This window comes from Xiphophorus couchianus, chromosome 5 (genome assembly GCF_001444195.1).
Source record: "Xiphophorus couchianus chromosome 5, X_couchianus-1.0, whole genome shotgun sequence".
In the NCBI taxonomy this organism is placed as follows: Eukaryota; Metazoa; Chordata; class Actinopteri; order Cyprinodontiformes; family Poeciliidae; genus Xiphophorus; species Xiphophorus couchianus.
The window spans coordinates 20,146,068-20,165,125 of NC_040232.1; the positions used below are offsets into that span (position 1 = coordinate 20,146,068).

General features: G+C 37.5%; 1 protein-coding gene across 1 annotated transcript; it reads right to left on the minus strand.

Annotated features, from left to right (window-relative positions):
• Positions 1–2,347: 2,347 nt before the first annotated feature.
• Positions 2,348–18,085, minus strand: LOC114145136 (neuronal acetylcholine receptor subunit non-alpha-3-like). Its single transcript, XM_028018543.1, has 8 exons — positions 17,736–18,085; positions 10,674–10,825; positions 8,866–8,910; positions 7,095–7,204; positions 5,758–6,271; positions 4,390–4,580; positions 3,088–3,298; positions 2,348–2,904 (listed from the first exon to the last, which is right to left on the minus strand). The coding sequence occupies exons 1-8, from the start codon at positions 17,794–17,796 to the stop codon at positions 2,770–2,772; spliced, it is 1,419 nt and encodes a 472-aa protein (XP_027874344.1). The 5' UTR covers positions 17,797–18,085; the 3' UTR covers positions 2,348–2,769.
• Between the last annotated feature and the right edge of the window lie 973 nt (positions 18,086–19,058).

Genomic DNA, 19,058 nt, shown 5'->3' on the forward strand with positions numbered 1-19,058 from the left:
TTTTTGTTGTGCAGCTAAAGCATTATAACATATCTTACTTAAATTTTTCTTCAGTGGATAAAAAATAAATTTTTCTTTTATAGGGAAATTCTAGTCATCAGGTCTGGATTTTATAATTAACTCCATCCGTTTCACTTCGGCTGTAGAATTAGGGATTCAATTGTGCGTCAGCTCTTTTATATTTCATTAAGCTTAAGATTTTTGGTTTACACAAGAGATTTTGGTTTCGACATCACAATTCACAGCATTTTGCATTTCAAATGCATTTAACTGATGCTTCTTGTCATCCGGTTTAAAACATTTAAATAATTGATTTTCTCTTGGCCTGAGGGGGGAAAGCAAAAAAAAAAAAAAAAAAAACACTTAACACTTAAACAACCAGAAATTTTTGATGAGAGTCTCAGTTACACTAAAATATCTCCCACATTTCAAAGACATCTTGTTCATGTTTATCAGATCTTCTGTCCCAAAGTGTTTCTGTCACGTCATAGGAGCAAACAGGCATAAGTGTGAACTCGCAGACCCACACCTGTCTGCATGACTCAGATCTGGAGCTGTGAATTATAGAAGAGCAGACTGAGGTCAGACTGTTCAAATGTGGGTGTGAGTGTATGAGGAAGTCTTTGTCTTATCATAAGAGAGAGAGAGAAAAAAACTATCAGCCAAAAGAAGTGGGTCAAGACACTGACATCATGGAGGAGGTGTGGGGGGCGACCATCTGTAACAATATTGAGAGGGTGACGATGAGCTGCATAAAAGAAAATACTTATATCCAAAAAATCTGGCATTTAAGTCACTGGGTAATATATATTTTTTAATCAATATTAGATTTTCCCTCCATCTTCATGGAAGGCAGTTTTTAACCACAAGCGCTCTCACTTGAAATAAAATGACAAATCTTTGCTCCCATCTAGCGGTTATCATGTGTCATTGCAGGTGACTGGTGCACTTCAGCCCCTCGCCCACAAACTGTGCTGAACCTTGTGAACTACAATGAACTTAAAACTACATGACGATATATTATCACTCAAAAATTAACCATTGTCACAAATTCTCAATCTGAAAAGTTAACGATTTTCTGCATACATTAAACTAACAAAATGTGGAGAGTTCTGTGTACTCTGTATTTCAAATTAATTTAAAAACATAAATTGACACGATGATGAAAAAAAATGAAAGTGATAATGAAGAAATAATCAAATAAATTTTTGAAAAAACATTATTACTTAATATAGATTACCAGAAAAAAAAGTTTAACATAAAGGCAAACAACTAACAGACTTAAATAAAAACACAAATAATTTCAACCTGCATGCTACTCAACTGAGGAAGAATGAATAGAAATAAACAAAGAATACCAAGTACGAAAACCCAAGAATTACCAGCAGCTCACTGGTTTCCTTTGATGGTTTTTGTTAAGGGTGGTTGCCCAGCTGTGATCTAGGGTGAAAAATTGAAAAGGATATGCAGTCAGTTTTTGAGACCAGTTTTTGCAACACTCAAGTCACAGTCGCTTGCCATATCGGAGAGAGTACTACTGGAAGTGGATGTATTAATACAATAGAATAATCTAAATTAAAATTCGCACCATTAAAATGTGGTGGAATTTATTCTGATTTAAAAGGCACAAAAGGCAAATATTTGATTTTTAGGGACTTTGAAAGTGTCTGATGTTGGAGAGGTCTTGATGTGAAAGGGTAATTTGTTCCATAGTTTTGCAGCGGCAGCAAAGGACCAGTCTCCCCTGGGTTTTAACCTTAACTTCAGAACAGACAAACTCTCTTCACTGAACTGTGATCTTGAAAGTGTGAACACAAAGAAGATCAAAGACGACCCAGGGTGATAGCTGATCTGAAGCCTTAATCAGGGATAAAATCCTAAAATCATTTTTAAGACTGAGCTGTGCGTATCAGTTAGTAGCCCTTCTGCAGTTTTGAATAAACTACAATCAGTTTACCAAAAAAAAAAGAAGAAAACATGACACCTCAATATAGACTATTATAATAGTCAGGTTCATATAATGAAGGCAGGAATTGCTCTTTCACAATCTCTGAAACGGAGGAATGACTTCACTTTGTGAATTGTAGGAGATGAAATGAACCAGCTTTTATTGCAATGTTTACATGTCCAAATCTGTCCTTCTCCTTTTCAGTACTCATCAAAAACAACAAAAAAAAACAAATGAAGGATGTCAGTATTCATATAACAAAAGACAGCAAAACAGAGAAGTAGTATTCCAGTCTAAGATCTCTGCTGTTTCAGTCTGACTGTATACGTTCATATGATTCGGTCAGTATCACTAAGAACTTTTGCTGTTGTAATCAAAAGGGTCTCAGCAGAGAAGTACAACAGATTCCAGCTTTATTTTAATCCAATCATTGTGCAGAACATACAGACAGATACAAATGGGTTGTCAACAAAGTGAATGTAAGAAATAAAATGAAGTGATATTTGTGCATTTTATTGCATTTACAATGGCAACATTACAGTCATATAAATACAGATGCTTAACTCATTCACACTAATTTGACCTGTTTATTGCTCTTACTTCTTTACACCCCTGAACATGCAGCTTGGAATAAAGGGCAGGTTGACTGACATTACAGTCTCCAGGTGTAATTTGAGGCTGCAAACCGTACTGTTAAGAATGGGAAGCTTGGAGCCTGAGGTTGTTGTTTTTTATTTTATACAATAGGAATACACTGTAATAAGTTTTTGAATAAATCATAGAACCTGACAAGAGAATGTTTTTTTTTTATGAGGTTGAGTTTACGAAGGTGTGCTGAGGTACATCTGCAGAGCAGGAGTAAAGATTAAAATAGTTCCCAGGATTGACACTGTGAGGAAGGCCCACAGGAAAATCCTGTCCAACACCTGAGCCACGAATTTCCAGTCCTGAACAACCTGCAGACACAAACACACACGAAGAAATAGAGACATATAATTTAGTTCCCAAGTATCATATTTCCTTAGATAAACAACACTCAGTCTGGACTTTGCAACTATTTAGACAGGAGGTTGAAGCTCAAATGTAGCTTCTTTTTAATGCGTGGAGCCACATTCCCTGCTGTCTGCCTGCCTTCGCACCTCTCGTATGAAGTGCTCCTTCCTGATGTGACGGCTGATGTAGCGAACAGAGCTTGTAGCTTTCTCCAGCATTGCCAACCACGCTTGGTTCTCATCCTCCTTCCCTCCGAAGGCTCCTCTCTGCTGGTTGCCACCGGGAACAGCCCTCCTCCCTGCGCCTCTGCGGGACTTCAGATCCGGGCTTCGCATCTCGATGTCTGGGAAGTGATATCTGAGGGGGAATGGCAACAACTATAGGCATTAATTTAGTGGGTTTAGAGAACCTACGCTATTGCTGTGAAATGAGACTAATGCGGGATTTTTATTTTGTTTTTATTTCAAAAGCTGTGACTTTTCAAGTACATTTATAGATAAAAAGTTAAGTATTTCAATTTTATTTTCCCTTTGTTCTACTTATCAGGAAATGGCATCATGTTGAGGTTGGCTTTAGATTCAGTAGTTTTGTAAAGGAGAACATTTCTTTGGGTTTTCATATATGATAACTTTATTTTGTTTTTGCACTTTGTTTAATGTCTAAACCAGAACCTGTTAAAAAACCACTCATAAGTTTAGTCTAAAACTCAGATGTAAGACATTGAAGATGCCAGAAAGGCAGGGAAATTGTCCTTTTTATTTTTAAAGGAGTGTTGGGGTTCTCTCTTGTACTAAGTCTAAAATACGTCTACGATTTCAGTTTGTTTTATTCTACCAAAATTATTATCACAGAATATTAAAAAAAACTAAACATTCTTAAAAAAAACACACACATTACTAGGTTGATGTTGTTCTGTAAAAAACATTTGATCAATTGTTTTAACAAAAAAAAGTCAAGTTGAGAAGTTGTAATTGAAAGATGATTATTGTAATTCATAAATCACTTTTTCAAATACTTTAACATGTCGATTATATTAAAGTATTTTATTGTTCAGACATTTTTTAATAATGAAATTAGGGAACATAGAGAGGAAATGCAAATATTTTCCAATAGCCTAAACCATTTTATTTTTTTTCCATACTTAACTGGACCTGAAAAATGATAAATTAATTCCATATTTTCCTACATTTTTTTCACGCTGTGTAGGAATCCCGCTAATAGAAAAAATAACTCTTGTCTGGGAGAACTACCTTTACACAATCCAGTTTTTCTTTATTTATTTTTTTATAATTTACATCAACTGTAAGAATTTCTCTTGATTTATGTAGTAACAAAAAGTCTGCCATTGACATTTCTGGACTACAATGCCATGTTCAGAGAGTTATTTTACTATTTAGTGAAAATGCCAAGACAAAAAGAGAAAAGAAGTGCAGTTTATTTAAGTTTACCTATCAGTGTGGCCCCTCATACAGAGCAGCTTGGGCAGTCTCTGAAGAAACAGGCTCTTTACCCAGGGGGCCATGGGGTGGTAGGTGGCAGAGGAGCGATGGTGAACATTAATCACGAAAACTGTAACAATGATTGAAAAGGTGACGAAGATCATGATGAAGAGGAGGTACTCTCCAATAAGAGGGATCACCTGTTAAAGCACAAAATGTAAAATTGGTTCAAACATAAATAAATAGCTATGTTTACACATGCCAAACAGTCCAGAGAATTTGGAGCAGTAAATTATTATTATTTACTATTACTATTATTTGTTATTCAATTTATAGTTTATTCCTTACGTTTTAAAAGATCGTCTAGGAACTTCTAATTATAATTCATGACTTTGTGTTTCCCCGGGTTTTAAGTGAGGTGTGACATAGAGGCCTGTTTCCTTCAGTCATTCCTTAAAATTAAAAAGTCAAAAGAAAATGGTTTTCATCTAAGATGTTCTGTTTAGCAAGAATTTGCAAACAAGACTAAAAAAAGATCCTTTGCTCGCCTAAATCTGCAGTCAGAACAATGATGTGGAGCGAGCTTTGTATTAGAGCAAGTTTTGTTAATTCCTCACGTCTTTTGAACATCTATCCATTTTTTTAAAAGGTGAACATATCTCCTTTTCAGATTGTGGAGTTCACACATATTTATTTTACTCAGTTTGATCATTTCTACCTCCAAATGCAAAGACTGCTGATACTCATTCTATTTTGGAAACATGCTCACAGAAAAAATAGTTTTCAGAGCTCATTCAGTGTTTTCTTGGTAGCTCAAGACTAACATGTAAAGCAAAACACATTTTTTTGTCAAACCTGAACTAATAATTCTACATAGATTTAAAAACTGTAAAACAAAATGTGCAGTTTGTGATCTTAACTCTATCTGTGAAAAAAAAACACAATTAAAAAAAAAATCTTGTTTTCATTAGGAAGTTTGAAACATTATTTGGTTTTGTTAACTAAATGTGTGATCACACTGTTTTATCATTTATAATGTAAGAAAAACAACTAATTGTCCCATTTAAATAGCAGCTTTCAAAGGAAATGACAAAAGTTTTATTTATTGAAAACATACCAACTTAACATTTCTATCTCATCTCTCCCTTTCAAGCATTCAGGAAAATTACTGCAGCTTTAAAAACACAATAATGCCAATTGTTGTGTTTCCCCTTATTTGGATTGTTGGAAGAAAGGAGAGAAGTTGTCTTTTGCTATGATCTGTTTACTTAATAAGGGAGTTCAGCATTTTTAGACAAGCAGCAGTACTGAGCAACCAAAAAGGCATGCTAAATTTCAAACTATAGAAAATGAGAGAGAATAGTTTCCTGTACAAACCTTTGAAGATGAAGGGATGATTTCTTCTATGACCAAAAGGAATACAGTGAGTGACACCAGCACTGATGTGGAAAGGGACAGCTTTTCTCCCTCATCTGATGGCAAATAGAAGACCAGCACAGTTAGAAAGGACAGGCCGAGGCACGGGATGATGAGGAAGAGAGTGTAGAACAGGGGCAGCCTCTTGAGGATGAAGGAGTAGGTGATGAATGGGTACCAGTACACTCCATCCCTCCTGCTTCCTTTCATTCCTGTGGCATTGAGGATCTCCCATTCGCCATTGTCAAAGAAGTCTTTGCGGTCGACATGGTGGTCCACCAGGACCAGGTCCACCATGTGCCCATCGTAGGTCCATGAGCCGAATTTCATGGAGCAGTTCTGCCGGTCAAAGGGGAAGAAGGTGACATCCATGGTGCAGGACGATTTATAACTGGCAGGGGGAGTCCATGTTATAGTGCCATCCCAGCGCACGATGGCTTTAGTCATCAAGGAACCTTCAAAACGACCGTCAGCACTTGGAGAATATGAAAAATAGACATAATTGTTTCAATTGTACTGATTATGCATAGGTCTGAATGAGCTTTTGTCTGCTAACCGAGAGATAAAATCCTATGGACTCACGATATAATTGCGCTGAGACAAAAATGTAAAACAAACATATGCAATATGACCTCAGCACTTTGCTTCAAATTTAAAAATATTCATACATATCACGCATATTGCAAGCATGATATATATATATATATATATATATATATTTTTTTTTTTATTCTGAAAGCTAGACCCAAACTATTGAGAATTGGGAAAAAACATCCGTGAAGTAGTTTAATTAGACATGCTATTTACTTAAGTGAATGGGGTCTGCAAACATGATGCTCTTAGTTGGCCTACTCATGCTTTCAAAACAGAGTTTCTTTAATAAAAGTGATTGGTGATGCCCTTTTATGTTCCAAACACTGACCATCCTTATTTTTCATTTAAAGAAATGTTTCTAAACAGTCAAACTTTTCTTTTTTAAAGTAAGCAAAAGCGTAGTTGCCTTTGATCAGCAAGCTGGCAGGCAGTGTGCAGCAATGAGGGGGAGGAAGGAAAGTAGGGGGCAACATTATTCATCTCACTCTATCCCTCTCTGCTCCACACAGCCAACGTAAACTTAAGTCAATTCCTCTGGCCTCCCATTAAAAAGACCGAAAGCCGTATAAAAAGCACAACTGAATAAATAAGACTTTCAAAATCTGGATATACCTTCACATCAACTCATGCCCAGGAGGATCAAATCAAACTCTAATGCTCTAACGCTTTAATCGTGCAATTGTGCAGAATCCAGTAGAACTTACTTTTCATAGAGAACAATGTCAGGTAGCCATATAGTCTCTGAAGGGACTCTGATCGACGTAATGCCCCCATAGTCCTCCGGGTTCCACCTCAGCTTCACATCAGTCCACTCCTATTGAAATACACAATGCAATGATCAATATGTCACATTCAGACTACTTCAGTGAAAGGAGTCGATGGAGGACAAATTTAAATTGAGTATTTGGATTTTCATTCCAGCAATTGAAAAAACCCCAATAAAAATCTAATTATATTTTCACTGGAAAGAGTAATTGCAAAAAAGAAATAAAAAGAATCCAATTTACTGTCTTAGCTTGGGGCAAAAACATAAAACTGGCAAATGCTCAAGTTCATTTGTTGTCTGTGGTTAAAAATAATTACTTGTCAAATTGTCATAAATTCTCCACTATGTGGATGAAAACTGTCATTCAGGTGACAGCGCACCCATCATTTATAGACCCTCCCAAATTGGGCATTTGATTTCTGTTGAAATATGAAGCAATAAATACAAATTATGTTTACAAGGAGAGCATGATTTTAATTAAAGTGTTAGGGAACGCAAAAGCTGAGTTGGATTAGCAATTATATGTATGTGAAACTCAGCTGTAATATACACTGTATGTATTTTTTGACCTCTAAGTGAGAATATATAAATATTCACAAATGACTGAAGATACATGTGTTTACGTTATGTGACATGGACCATTTATGCCAGGGAGTTTCTATATAAAGGGGGAAAAATAACAGGCTGGAGAGTTAAAAAAGAGTAGACTGTTTCCAGTAGTTGTGCTCATACATTACATTAATTGTAAATGAAGACTGAAGATTTTTTTTGTTAAGATTTACCCTTGATGTACCCTTAAAATGCTCCATGCACCACTCTTGAGCTTCCTACTTAGACCTTCCACCACAGTCAATCACATCAGCATGCATGTGTCTGAGGTCATCTAAATAATGTTAGCAATACAGTTTTGTTTCCTTTCAAGCAGAAGTAAGAAACATGCCTTTTGATTCGACTGCTTCAAATCAGAAACTAAATTAAGAGTTGTGTTTACACCACAAATAGTTGTGACCCCTTTTTTCTTGAGTTTAAAAGGAGAATTGTTGAATATTATTTTCTTAGTGGCAAAGACAGTCAGTGGGGAGTTGGTGCTCACTGCTTGTGTTGAGATTAGGAAGATCAAGGTGTGTTTGCTGTCAATCTCACATTGGGTGAAGCCCAAAATTTCCTTTGATATTCTCTATTCCTTTAGCTGGAGGCTACCTTTAGTTTCACCAAACCAAATGTGGACTCTTTCTAAAAGCAGTCGTAAAGAATAGAAAACATACACAGTCTTAATAGAGAAATAGAGTTTGGGCATCATAATACAGAAGGTGCTCCAGATTAGTTTCTAGCCCATGTGGTAAACATGACTTTGGCTCTATGTGTGAGGAGTTCTAGCAATAATCAAACTCACTGAATCAGTGCTTGATAATAAGCTATAGATCCGCTGTGAAATGTTGCTTAGCAAGTAACACCTTCCTCTATGATGATTGGTCATTTCTGTCATGGCATAATTTACGTCCTGGTAATGTGAACTAAAAATTCCAGCAGGCGTTGTACAGGTGAATCCCCATGCTTATAATTCACTGTAGGGTCAGTAACGTGTTTTACTATTATCATAATCACCATATTCAGTTCAGCTAAAAAAAAACAAATAGATGGAATTAAAGACCTAGCTTATTGATTTCAATCATATTACTGAAAAAAGTAAATCAAGTTCTCATCATCACCTGCCAGAGCCACACATTTGTAGTCATCAGCTGGTTCTTTTCGTCCTGCAAGAAAAAAAAGAAAAGAGAAAAAGAGCCCAGTTAGAGATTAATAAAGCTGCTTACTGAAGACGATAAGAGAGGCTAATGAGGAGCAATAAAATGGAATAAAGTGAAGTCTATTGAAGGCGCTAATAAGCCTAGAAGTGACTAATTTATGTTCTTGTTTTGCTTTAACCTCAGAAAGTACAGTAAATATCTACCAAGCAATCTATCTATTTATGTGTGACATGAAGATCACAATGCACTTGACATGCCTTCAGACAAACATTTTCATAATCTTAAGAAACAACTGAAACTCTCAGTCTGAGAAGGTCATTGGCTGTCTCTTTAGTGATGCAACCTTAGCATTGGGCTGTTGACTTGTCTTAACCCAGTTACCCTGCTGTCTTAAATGTACTCTTACTTTCTTTTACTATCAATGCAATTACAGATTAAATTTGTGTTTTTCTTTTTTCAATTACATTTCTGAAAGCCAGTATGTCTGGCTCTGTGCTTTAGATTCTGTTTGTCTCTCTTTGTTAGTCTCCCACCCTGCAGCTTGTTAAGACAGGCTTGGCATTCCCGAGGCTTTTTCCATTTGAGGTTTCCTTTGAATTTGATTAAACTTGAATTGAAGTGGCAATAAATCAAGATGAAAAACAGATTAAATTGAACTTGGATTTGATTGTGGTCTGTTTACATTTTTGTTCTCCAATCTGCAACTGAGTGAACTTTACTTCACTCAGTTGCAGTTGCAGTGAAATAAAGTTGCAGTTATTTCACTGCAACTTTATTATTGTAGTGAAATAAAGTTGTCTGAATAAATTTAATTTGCCTAAATTGCACTGACAAAAACAGTTTTTAGTGGGAATACAACATTTTAGGATGTGGTTTGCGTAGTTTCTAATTTTATCCACAGCCTGAGTGACTTTACATAGCAAGTGTAAACATTGTGTTCCTCCTCTGCCATCTATCAAAACTATAATGTAACTATGTTTTGACAAAATAAATGAGAAAGGAGTTCAAATCTGGATCTGATAAAGGATCATGGCATAAAAGAAACTTGAAAATGTTCAGTACTTGGTCCAGTTGTTTTTCCATTTATCTTCGTCAGTAAGTTGTTTCATTTGTTCAAAGATAAAAGAAAGACATGAACCAACTGCAGATTTAGAGTTAAATACAACACTGACACTGATAAATTTAACAAAGAAAATATTAACAGTGTGATATTAAAAATTTAGGACACCCATGGCGATGTTTTCTTTTGCTACCAGTTGCTCTGAAATAATGATTTGACTTCAGATTGTCTACGGACTGCTTAAGAAGATCCTTGATGCTTTAACATTTAACTTCAGAAGCTCTTAAGTCCTGTTTTCAAGTTGGACCTGACTTGTCCGGATGCTCATTGAATTTTGGTATTTTTGTTATTATGGTAGAAGTGTAAGAAATATTTTCATCTGCTGAATCTACCAGTAAGTTAATGTTGCTGCAGCGTCACATAAGAACAGAACGTCTCCAGAGTTCAATTAATCTTCCTGAGGGTCTTCTAGTGTCACTCAGCAGCTGATCGCAAACTGACATCACAGTCATCATTAGTGGTCTGTATTTTTTTTTTTTAAGTCTGTTCAAAGTAGCCTAGAAATACTGATTGTTGGACCAAAGGCTCTCCATAGAGTAATAAAATTTATATTGCTTGGACAGGGCAATATATCTTCATAAAAGTTAAATGCCTCGCACTGTCCGATGTGAATAAAACCTGGAATTGATTTTAAATGCCAAGTCCTCACCACATCAACCAGCTGCGAGATCTTCAGTCCAAAGCGTACAGTGATGGTGTCATTGGCATGACCGACGGGCCGCACCCACTTCTGATAACCTTTGAAGAGATTTCTTAGCAGGGAATCTTCCATCTCAGCCAGAGACACAAAGTCCTCCTGGACTGTAAAAGACGAGAAAGATGAACACAGAGGAAAACAAGAAATATGATTATGCTTAACTTATTACATATTTCTTGATTTAAATGATCTCAAAGCTGTGTCAGAATCAGCTGGTTTTTTGCATTTCAAAACAATTTTGGTATTGACTGCTAAAAATAGAGTGTGCCTTAAAACTAGAGGTGTAAATATGAACACTGAATTGTCAAAAGTTTTGTCTAAACTTTCAACGCATTTATTAGAAATGCGTTGAACAACATAACTGGAGATTGATTCTTCTTCCATTTTTAGCAATTAATCTCCAGTTATGTATTTCAACATAACCCTAACCCTAGCCCTAACACGATGCAACCAGAAACCTCTTCTTCTCCAGCATTGCTGTATTCAGAACAGGAATGCCCAGAGGAAACAAAGTGTTTAGTGCTCAGAGTCATTGACAAAGTAAGGTTGGCTGAAACCCAATCACCACTAAACAACTCAGTTGTAACTTCAAGACAAGATCGAGAAGTATCTGAAGTCAGATCTTTTAAAGGTCTTATGGCCCGTCTTGACAGACCACATGGATAGCCGGATCAGTAATGGGCTCAAAGCTGCAGTTCAACTGAGATGCCAGGTTTGGTATGTGATGGTATTATCAACAATGAGAGAGAAGGGACTTCTCAAGTAGAATATAGGCTCAAAGTCAACTCTCAAATGTACTGCTGGATTTTAGAAGACACTTCCTTTAAAAAGTGGTAAAGAAAACAGTCTGCATCTTCCATGTTTTTTTAAGCAGGACAATTCTCCATTAGGTAATAACAATAATGACATGGCTTCATTTCCTCACCTGACCTCTAGTGACTGAAGATCTTTAAGGTTTGTTACAGAAGATTTAAAAACAAACAGCATTATGAAGACCAATGAATACACCTGACAAGTTTGGGAGAAAGTGAAACAGAAGTTTCTGGGGAAGCAGCCAAGAGGCTTGGCATTAATATGGAGGAGCTCCAACCTGTTGACAGCAAAACTACAAGTCGTTCACTCCACAAATTTGGCCTTCATAGAATAGTGGTTGACATCAGGCCGCAGCTGAAAGAAGGCTTGTGTGCATTTTGCCACAAGCCATGAAGGAGACACAGCAAAACATGTAGCAGAAGATCCCCATTGCCAGGAAAAGGCCAAACTGAACTTTTGCAAAACAACATGAGTGATGGAAGAGCAGCAAACATTAAATTAACATAACCAAACTCTTTATTTGCCTTCAAAAGTAAGTGGGATGATATGAGGTCATGTCCTTAGAATGAGCCTGGCAACACATAGACACACACACACACACACACACACGCTCCCATGCACCCCCACACACATCAGCAATCAACATCAGACTCATGGCTGTTCATGGCCAAACGGATGTGTCCAAGTTCCCGAGAGCGGCAAAATGATCACGCTGACACAATCACCTCAGACAGATCCGTCGCCAGGGGAGATAAAAAGAGCTCAGAGCATTCGGTGCGGTCAGCCACAAGACATGACTGTCAGAGTAAAAAGTGACACCCGCACACTGTTGGGAAGACGAGCACGGAAGCCGCAGAGCTCTCGCTTCACTGGCCACCATTCATTTGCAAACAGCTGCGAGAGTTCAGATCCCAGAGGTGGGCACTAACAGAGAGCATCATGCATAAATATAATGAAGCATTCTGTAATTCTGCCTATGACAACTTCACTGATCAGCTGAAAATAGGTAAAATATGTAGGTATCAAATGGAAACTGAGGACACCATTTATCTGCAATTTTTCACTTAATGTTTTTTTTTTTTAATGAATAATTCATAAATTGTTTTATCTTTTTACTTACAGAGACCTGGCAGATAGTTTAACAGTGAAACAAAAAAAAAAATCTCATTACGCAGAATTCAGATGAAAATGGCAGTGCCATTCGCTGGTCGCTCGGAGCAGTATCTGGCATTTGACCATGAGCCACACACAAGAGCCTTCAATGCTAACGCAGCGGCTTTATGAGCTGGAAGCTTGGGGCATTTGTCCACATAAGGAAGTGATGTTTGGCACAGCCTGTGGTGCAGCGCTGCAACAGAGACGAGGGGAACTTTAATTCAACAGCCTTTCAAATAAGGGCAATGCATCAGAGGAGTGGTGAGAGCTGATAAGGGAGGGGGAGGGGGAGACAGACTGACCTAGAGCAAGTCCCCCCAGCATCGGAGAGAAACAGGAAGAAGGCGAAGGAAAGAAGCTGAAAGAAACATTAACTGGGGCAAAGGAAGGAGAAGAGACAGCAAAACTGATAGTAATTCCTCTATCATTGCATTTGAACACAACACACTTTTTTTTTCACTTTATGAGCCAAATCCTTCAGCAGAAAAAAAAAAAAGCATTAGGGGCTCAGGTGCTGGGACCAAGGTGTCTTTGGGCAAACCACTGAGCTCTGAAGCCTAATCTCAGACAGGAGGTATAAAACCTGAATGGCTCCATTAATCTGTCGAGCAGAGGGATTCAGTGATTTAGGTCTGCTTTCCATATATCTTATAGCGGATAAAGGTGTCAATGACATATTGAATCCCCTCCCGCAGGTTTCTTTACGACACAGGCTGTCATATATTCAGACTAAAATTCTGACAATATCAAACTTGACAAATTTTAAAGACCTCTTTTGACAAAGCGGAATGTGAAGTGCTGCAGACAAACGAACAGACAAACGGCACTCAAAGCAGCGGTAGGTTAATTAGAAATATAATCAGCAACATATCAGATCATTAAACTCATTAACATGATTACCAAACTTTCAAGCTTTTACCTAAGACAACCAGCTGCATGCAGATGTCTGTTGTTCTGAACATTATGCAAAGTGAATGAGAAAAATCTGTTCTAAAGAAAAGGAAGCTTTTCAACAGCTGCTCAGAAGTTATCTTGAAAAAATTATTACAATTATTTTAAAGTGGAATAAATGAATTCTCCAAATGGGGCTTTTATTTTAATACACCTGTTGTTGAATAAGGCATGAATGCGTAGATTTGTTGGTGGGTTCAATCTATATTGTCCACAACAACATATGGCCGTAATATGAACTGTGAATACATACATGGGAGCAAACTTTGGCTTTAAGGACTTTATAACAAAGAGAATGAAAAATGTGCAAATAGTTCCAGTCAGAGGTTTACATACATCCATACATTAAAAAGTAGATTTAAATGAATGACTGAGAATTTATTGTGGAATTTCTGAGATCCTGACAGCATAAAAATGAAACAAAATCCCAAGTATGGTCATTAAAAAAATAGCTTACCCTTGAACAAACTGTGATTGTATGTAAAATTATATTAATGTATCAAATATTTTTATTTGACAAAAATGTCATATAGGTGTGAATAATTAATTAACTAATTTAAAAAACGCTGAATAACTAAATGACTTTTTATTCCATATCTCATCAGTAATTTTATCCAATTTCCCCTCATCTGATGGTGACACTATAGGAGTGGCGACTGAACCTTGGTCAATTTTTTATTTGTAATACTATGATGTAAAGTCACTAAACACAAAAGGTAAATTTATGCCAGTGATGAGTGTATGCAAACTTTTCATCAGCATTGAACTTATGCATATCATACAGTAAGTCCCAGAGATCCTTATGTGTGTTCCTGTACATTTCCCCACAGATTTAGCAAGACATTAAAATCAAGAAGTGTCTCAATGAAGATAATTTAAATTACAAATTTTAGTTTTGATATCAGAAGTAAACAATCTAATGTTTGCCAAGTTCAAAAATTATTCAGATGAATGTAATTACCTATTAGGTGACAGATAAATATAAATGAAACATCTGTGCTCAAAAGTCTAAGTACACTCCATTGTTTTAACAGCCACAACTGGATCTCTGCCAGTTATTCTTTATGTGAACAAAACAAAATAATCCTCAAGAAAAAGTAAAACATTCACGGACCCTTTATCGTCCGTTTTCAAGATCATATTGCTTCCTGTTCAGTGTGGAGCATGAAAAGTAAAAATACAGGCTGCGTTTCTTCCAGTTGCATCAGATTCACACAGAGTTTGCAAAGAGCCAAAATTGGGTTTTCACACACTTTTCTTTCTATACGGCAATATAGGAAGCAGCTTTGTTTCAGGATCCTCGTAAACAAAAACAAGGTAGTCCCATTAGTCTCAGGTCTGCATTCCTCTATAAGAGCCAGCTCTTTCCATTAGATCGAGGCAGATAGCAGGGAATGTGTGCGTGTGCACGGCTGAGATATAAAGGAGGGTATTGATTACAATGTGCACTGTGATGGTTGGGGGGATGGAAGCTGAATCTCTGTTGGAAAATTATGATGCATTAAAGCATGACTGTCTGTATCCACTTCCTGCATGAAAGCCCTCAGCAGGAGTATAACAGAGATTTGGGAGTGTCTGTGAGGGACGAGGCTTCGTTGCTGAACGACAGATGCAGGAGAGGCCCAGCATGCACAAGTGCACCCTGCCTGCTTCTCAATCTGAAACACCCCATGTGGGGACACAGTACCATGATCACCTTGACACTGCCACATCTGTTACAAGTGGAAACACAACGGGAAGTGCCTCCAAGAGGGGTAAGAGAGAACAGCTTTCATTTTATACATCAGGAGATATAAAAATAGTTCAGTTTGTGTTTTAATCCTTTTTGAATATGACTGCACACAGAGTGACTGACCACCAGGCTTGGATCAGTGTGAGACAACTGCATGATACACTATTACTGGATTTGCACAAAGATTTAAAACAAAAATACATGCGTACATTTTAGGCTTCTTTGTATGTCTACACAGTTTATTTGTCACAATTAAGTGGCTTAAAAAAGCAATAAATACCCTAATAAATGAGCCTCCATTTTGCAATGACTTTGCCTAAAATCAAGAAATCTTTTGCTTTTGAATCTTTATGGTTTTATTCATAGATCTGTAAACAGTCCAAAAAATAAAAAAATAAAAATAAAAATAATTGATCAGGCTTGCTGCCACTGGAACTTGACTGCACTGCTGTTTCAACAGTACCCAGTTTACATGCTGAAACTCTTAATTATATTTCAAGATATTTTTTTTCCCAAAATACAGAAAATTCCCAAATTAAGTATGAAGATATGTTGTATTTTAAATATATATTTCAAATGGAGTAAATTTTCTTAAATCTAAAATTGTGAATATAAAACAATACAGGAGAAATTATGACATCTGTGAAAGCCTGTTTTATAGCACAGACATATGGATATTTTATATCAGTTTTAAATAACACTGTTAAAAAAAATCTAAAATAAATAGACCATTAAAGCTGAAGAAACACCTGAATGTAGCCCACCATGGCTAAATCAAACCCTGGTATAAGACGCAATTGACCAAAATTAAGGATTTTGACGATGACCCTGTTTAAATCCCATTTAACTTGCTGACAGCTTAAATCAGAGTAGACACTGTGGTAAGATTGAAAGAGCTTTCTGGTGCCTTTAGAAAGATGACTGCAGAACAAATGAGTTTGCTAGGGATTTAATGAGGATTTTAAAATTCATCATTCCATGTTGTAGAAAACAGCCTTAAGGTTCAGAACTTTTCAACTTTCAACAGCCAATATGCCCAGGCTGGACAATCTAAGTAAATTCTTCCTGAAAGCAGGACTGAACCTGTTGAGAATCAAAAGTCTTTACATTATGGGCTAAGACTAATTTTTATCTGACTGATGTGAGAGGCTGGAAACTAGCAATAGGAAAAATCTCACTGAAGTTATTTAGGCCATGGTATGGTGTACTATTTTTTTCTAAGTTAAAATAAAGATCTTTGTTGTTATCTTCAGTACACTTAAACAAGGTGGTTCCATTCGATCATGTTTTTTCCCCAGATATAAATAAAACAGTAAACATCTTTTTGCAATAAGAACCGAATATTTATGATGTGTCCAAACTTTACCATGACTCTATGACTACACATCCGCTGTCCAGCCAGGCTTAGTGCAGCTGAACATTTTTCATGACAGGAATAGTTTTTGGGAATGACAGAAGAAAACGATGACAAGAGGTGACATGTACTAAAGGCAGGTGAATTTCAGTCAAATCTAAATTAGCCGATGAGATTTGATCATCTTGAATACAGATAGAGGTCACATCTAATCGAGATTCTCCACAGAGTCTGTAGCTAGACGCTCTTAGACTAATGCAAAAAATGTCAACACCAGGGCAAACAGAAAAGACGAGCAGCAACATATTATATTTGATTATAAAATTGACTGTAAATTCAATACAGCAAGGCACGGTGACTAAAACAAGACTAAAACTAAATTATTAAGAAAGTTTATATCTGGAAATAAAAGAAAAGGGACATTAATATCTTCTCAAAGACATATCCCTGTTTGCAGTTTTCTATATGACATTTAAAAAAATATATAAAATCTATCTCAGTTTAGTTTATCACACACCTTCCTAAAGCAGAGAAAACCGCCTCTCTTTACTTTCCATAACGAAGCTTTTGAGAGATGAATCTTTTTATTGTATGAGGGATTTCATTTCCCTCCGTAGTTCCTGCGTTTATTACTTTATTGTTTCCATACTGTTCTCCTCACAGCTCATCATGTGTCACGCGTCCCAAGGGGGGCGCTGCGCACTCACTCTTTAATAAATGATGAATGCGCTCCTGTTCACTGACCCCAGCAGTTTGTCCCGCTCGATTATAAAGTATAATTTCCTCTGGAAATTATCAAACGACCGCCAAGGAGTAAACCCTGTTCTTACATAGTGCGCAGTGGACGTGCTAAAGACTCTCCAATTAGACTTAATAATGAGACTGACGTGACGTTTTGCGCTCGTTGTCGCACAAAACGACTCCGAGTCCTTTTCGGCACCGTGCCTGCTGTAATGTCATATCGCACCATCTCCAGTTTACATCGAGACGCGCTCCCCAGATTCCTCACCTTGCGCAGCCGCCTCTCCAAGAGCCAAAGAGAACCACAGCACCGCAGTCGCAAACTTCATGCTTTGTCCCGTCTTCAACAAAGGATCAGAATGTTCTGCCGTTCCGCGTCTCCTCAGTAGCCATGTGGGTCCCCCAGGTGAATCCCGCTTTAAATGATAAATGATGAAGGACGGCAGCTTGTTGGTGGCTTCTGCACAGCGCGCCCCACCTTCCTGCCGTGCAGAGCAGCGCGGCTGGTGTTGGTCCGTCCCTTCCGTTCTGCGTTGGCCGCTGTGCTTCTCTGCAGCTTCTTCTGCGTGAGTCCAGGCAGCTTGGAGCTCCGGAGCGGATCGAGCAGACGGGCTGGAGGCGGGACAGACCAGTCACAGGGTGTGGAGGGAGGACACATCTGATCTGCCCCACATCCAAGGGAGATTGCTTTCGTCAACATGTAAAGAAATGAAACAAGTTGGAGCTAAATTTAATGCTATCATTTTTTGAAAGTAAAGTTTTGAGTAACTGATTTATTAGTTATTACGCAGTGAGCTTTCGTTTTATTTTATTTTGCCTGGTTTCCTTTGATAAATTGTGTTGGACCCATTGTGGGAACATCATGCAAAATTATAGGGGTGCACCAATTGTAGTTTTCTGGTCGATTCCCGATCTTTAAAAAGCTTGACTTGCCAATTCCAATTTTTTGTTTGATACCATTTTTGTCGACAAAATAAGCAAGAAAGTCCCAGAGTTGGTGACAGTGGTTGGTGACCGCAAATGTGCAAACATGATCTGGTGGGGCAGTCAATCATTTAAATGTCTCCCACAGGTGAGCAGAAGAGGACAGTTGTTGATTGTTAGACCTTTGCTGAGATACATATTAGGAAAAAAGATCGGCTTCACATGTAATTATTGGCCAATTGCCGATCTCCTAACTTCTACAGTTGGATCTAAATCATTCCTTTGTATTTCATCCTGTGCAGTCTTACCAGTTTTTCATGATTGCCATGCATTTAGCTCCCTTTATTTTCTCATCACTTCTGACCAGTTTTAGATCCCTTGTGCTCCAACCCCGGTGGAAACGAGGTGTTCAGGGTGCTCTGCATGTTAGTTTTCTGCCACATGTTGCATTTCATTTGTAGGCCAAGAAATTAAATGTTGACCTTATGGGACATAAGCACTTCCTTCCACACGTTTGCTGTGCCCCTTTTCTATCTTTGAGAAAACTACAAATGGCTTTCCTTCCACAACCGCTTCCATCATGGCGCTCTTCTATAAAGGCCAGATTTGTTGACTGCTCTTGGCTTCAGATCCTCCAGTTTCTTCAACGTTGCTGAGAAAATACATT

Bases quoted from the DNA above. Each gene is read 5' to 3' on its own strand.
- LOC114145136 (XM_028018543.1), bottom strand. From the start codon at position 17,796: ATGAAGTTTGCGACTGCGGTGCTGTGGTTCTCTTTGGCTCTTGGAGAG. The intron at 10,826-17,735 runs GTGAGGAATCTG...CGTCTTTTACAG, and splicing joins TGGAGAGGCGGCTGCGCAAG to TCCAGGAGGACTTTGTGTCT. The intron at 6,272-7,094 runs GTAAGTTCTACT...ATATTCTCCAAG, and splicing joins GACATTGTTCTCTATGAAAA to TGCTGACGGTCGTTTTGAAG.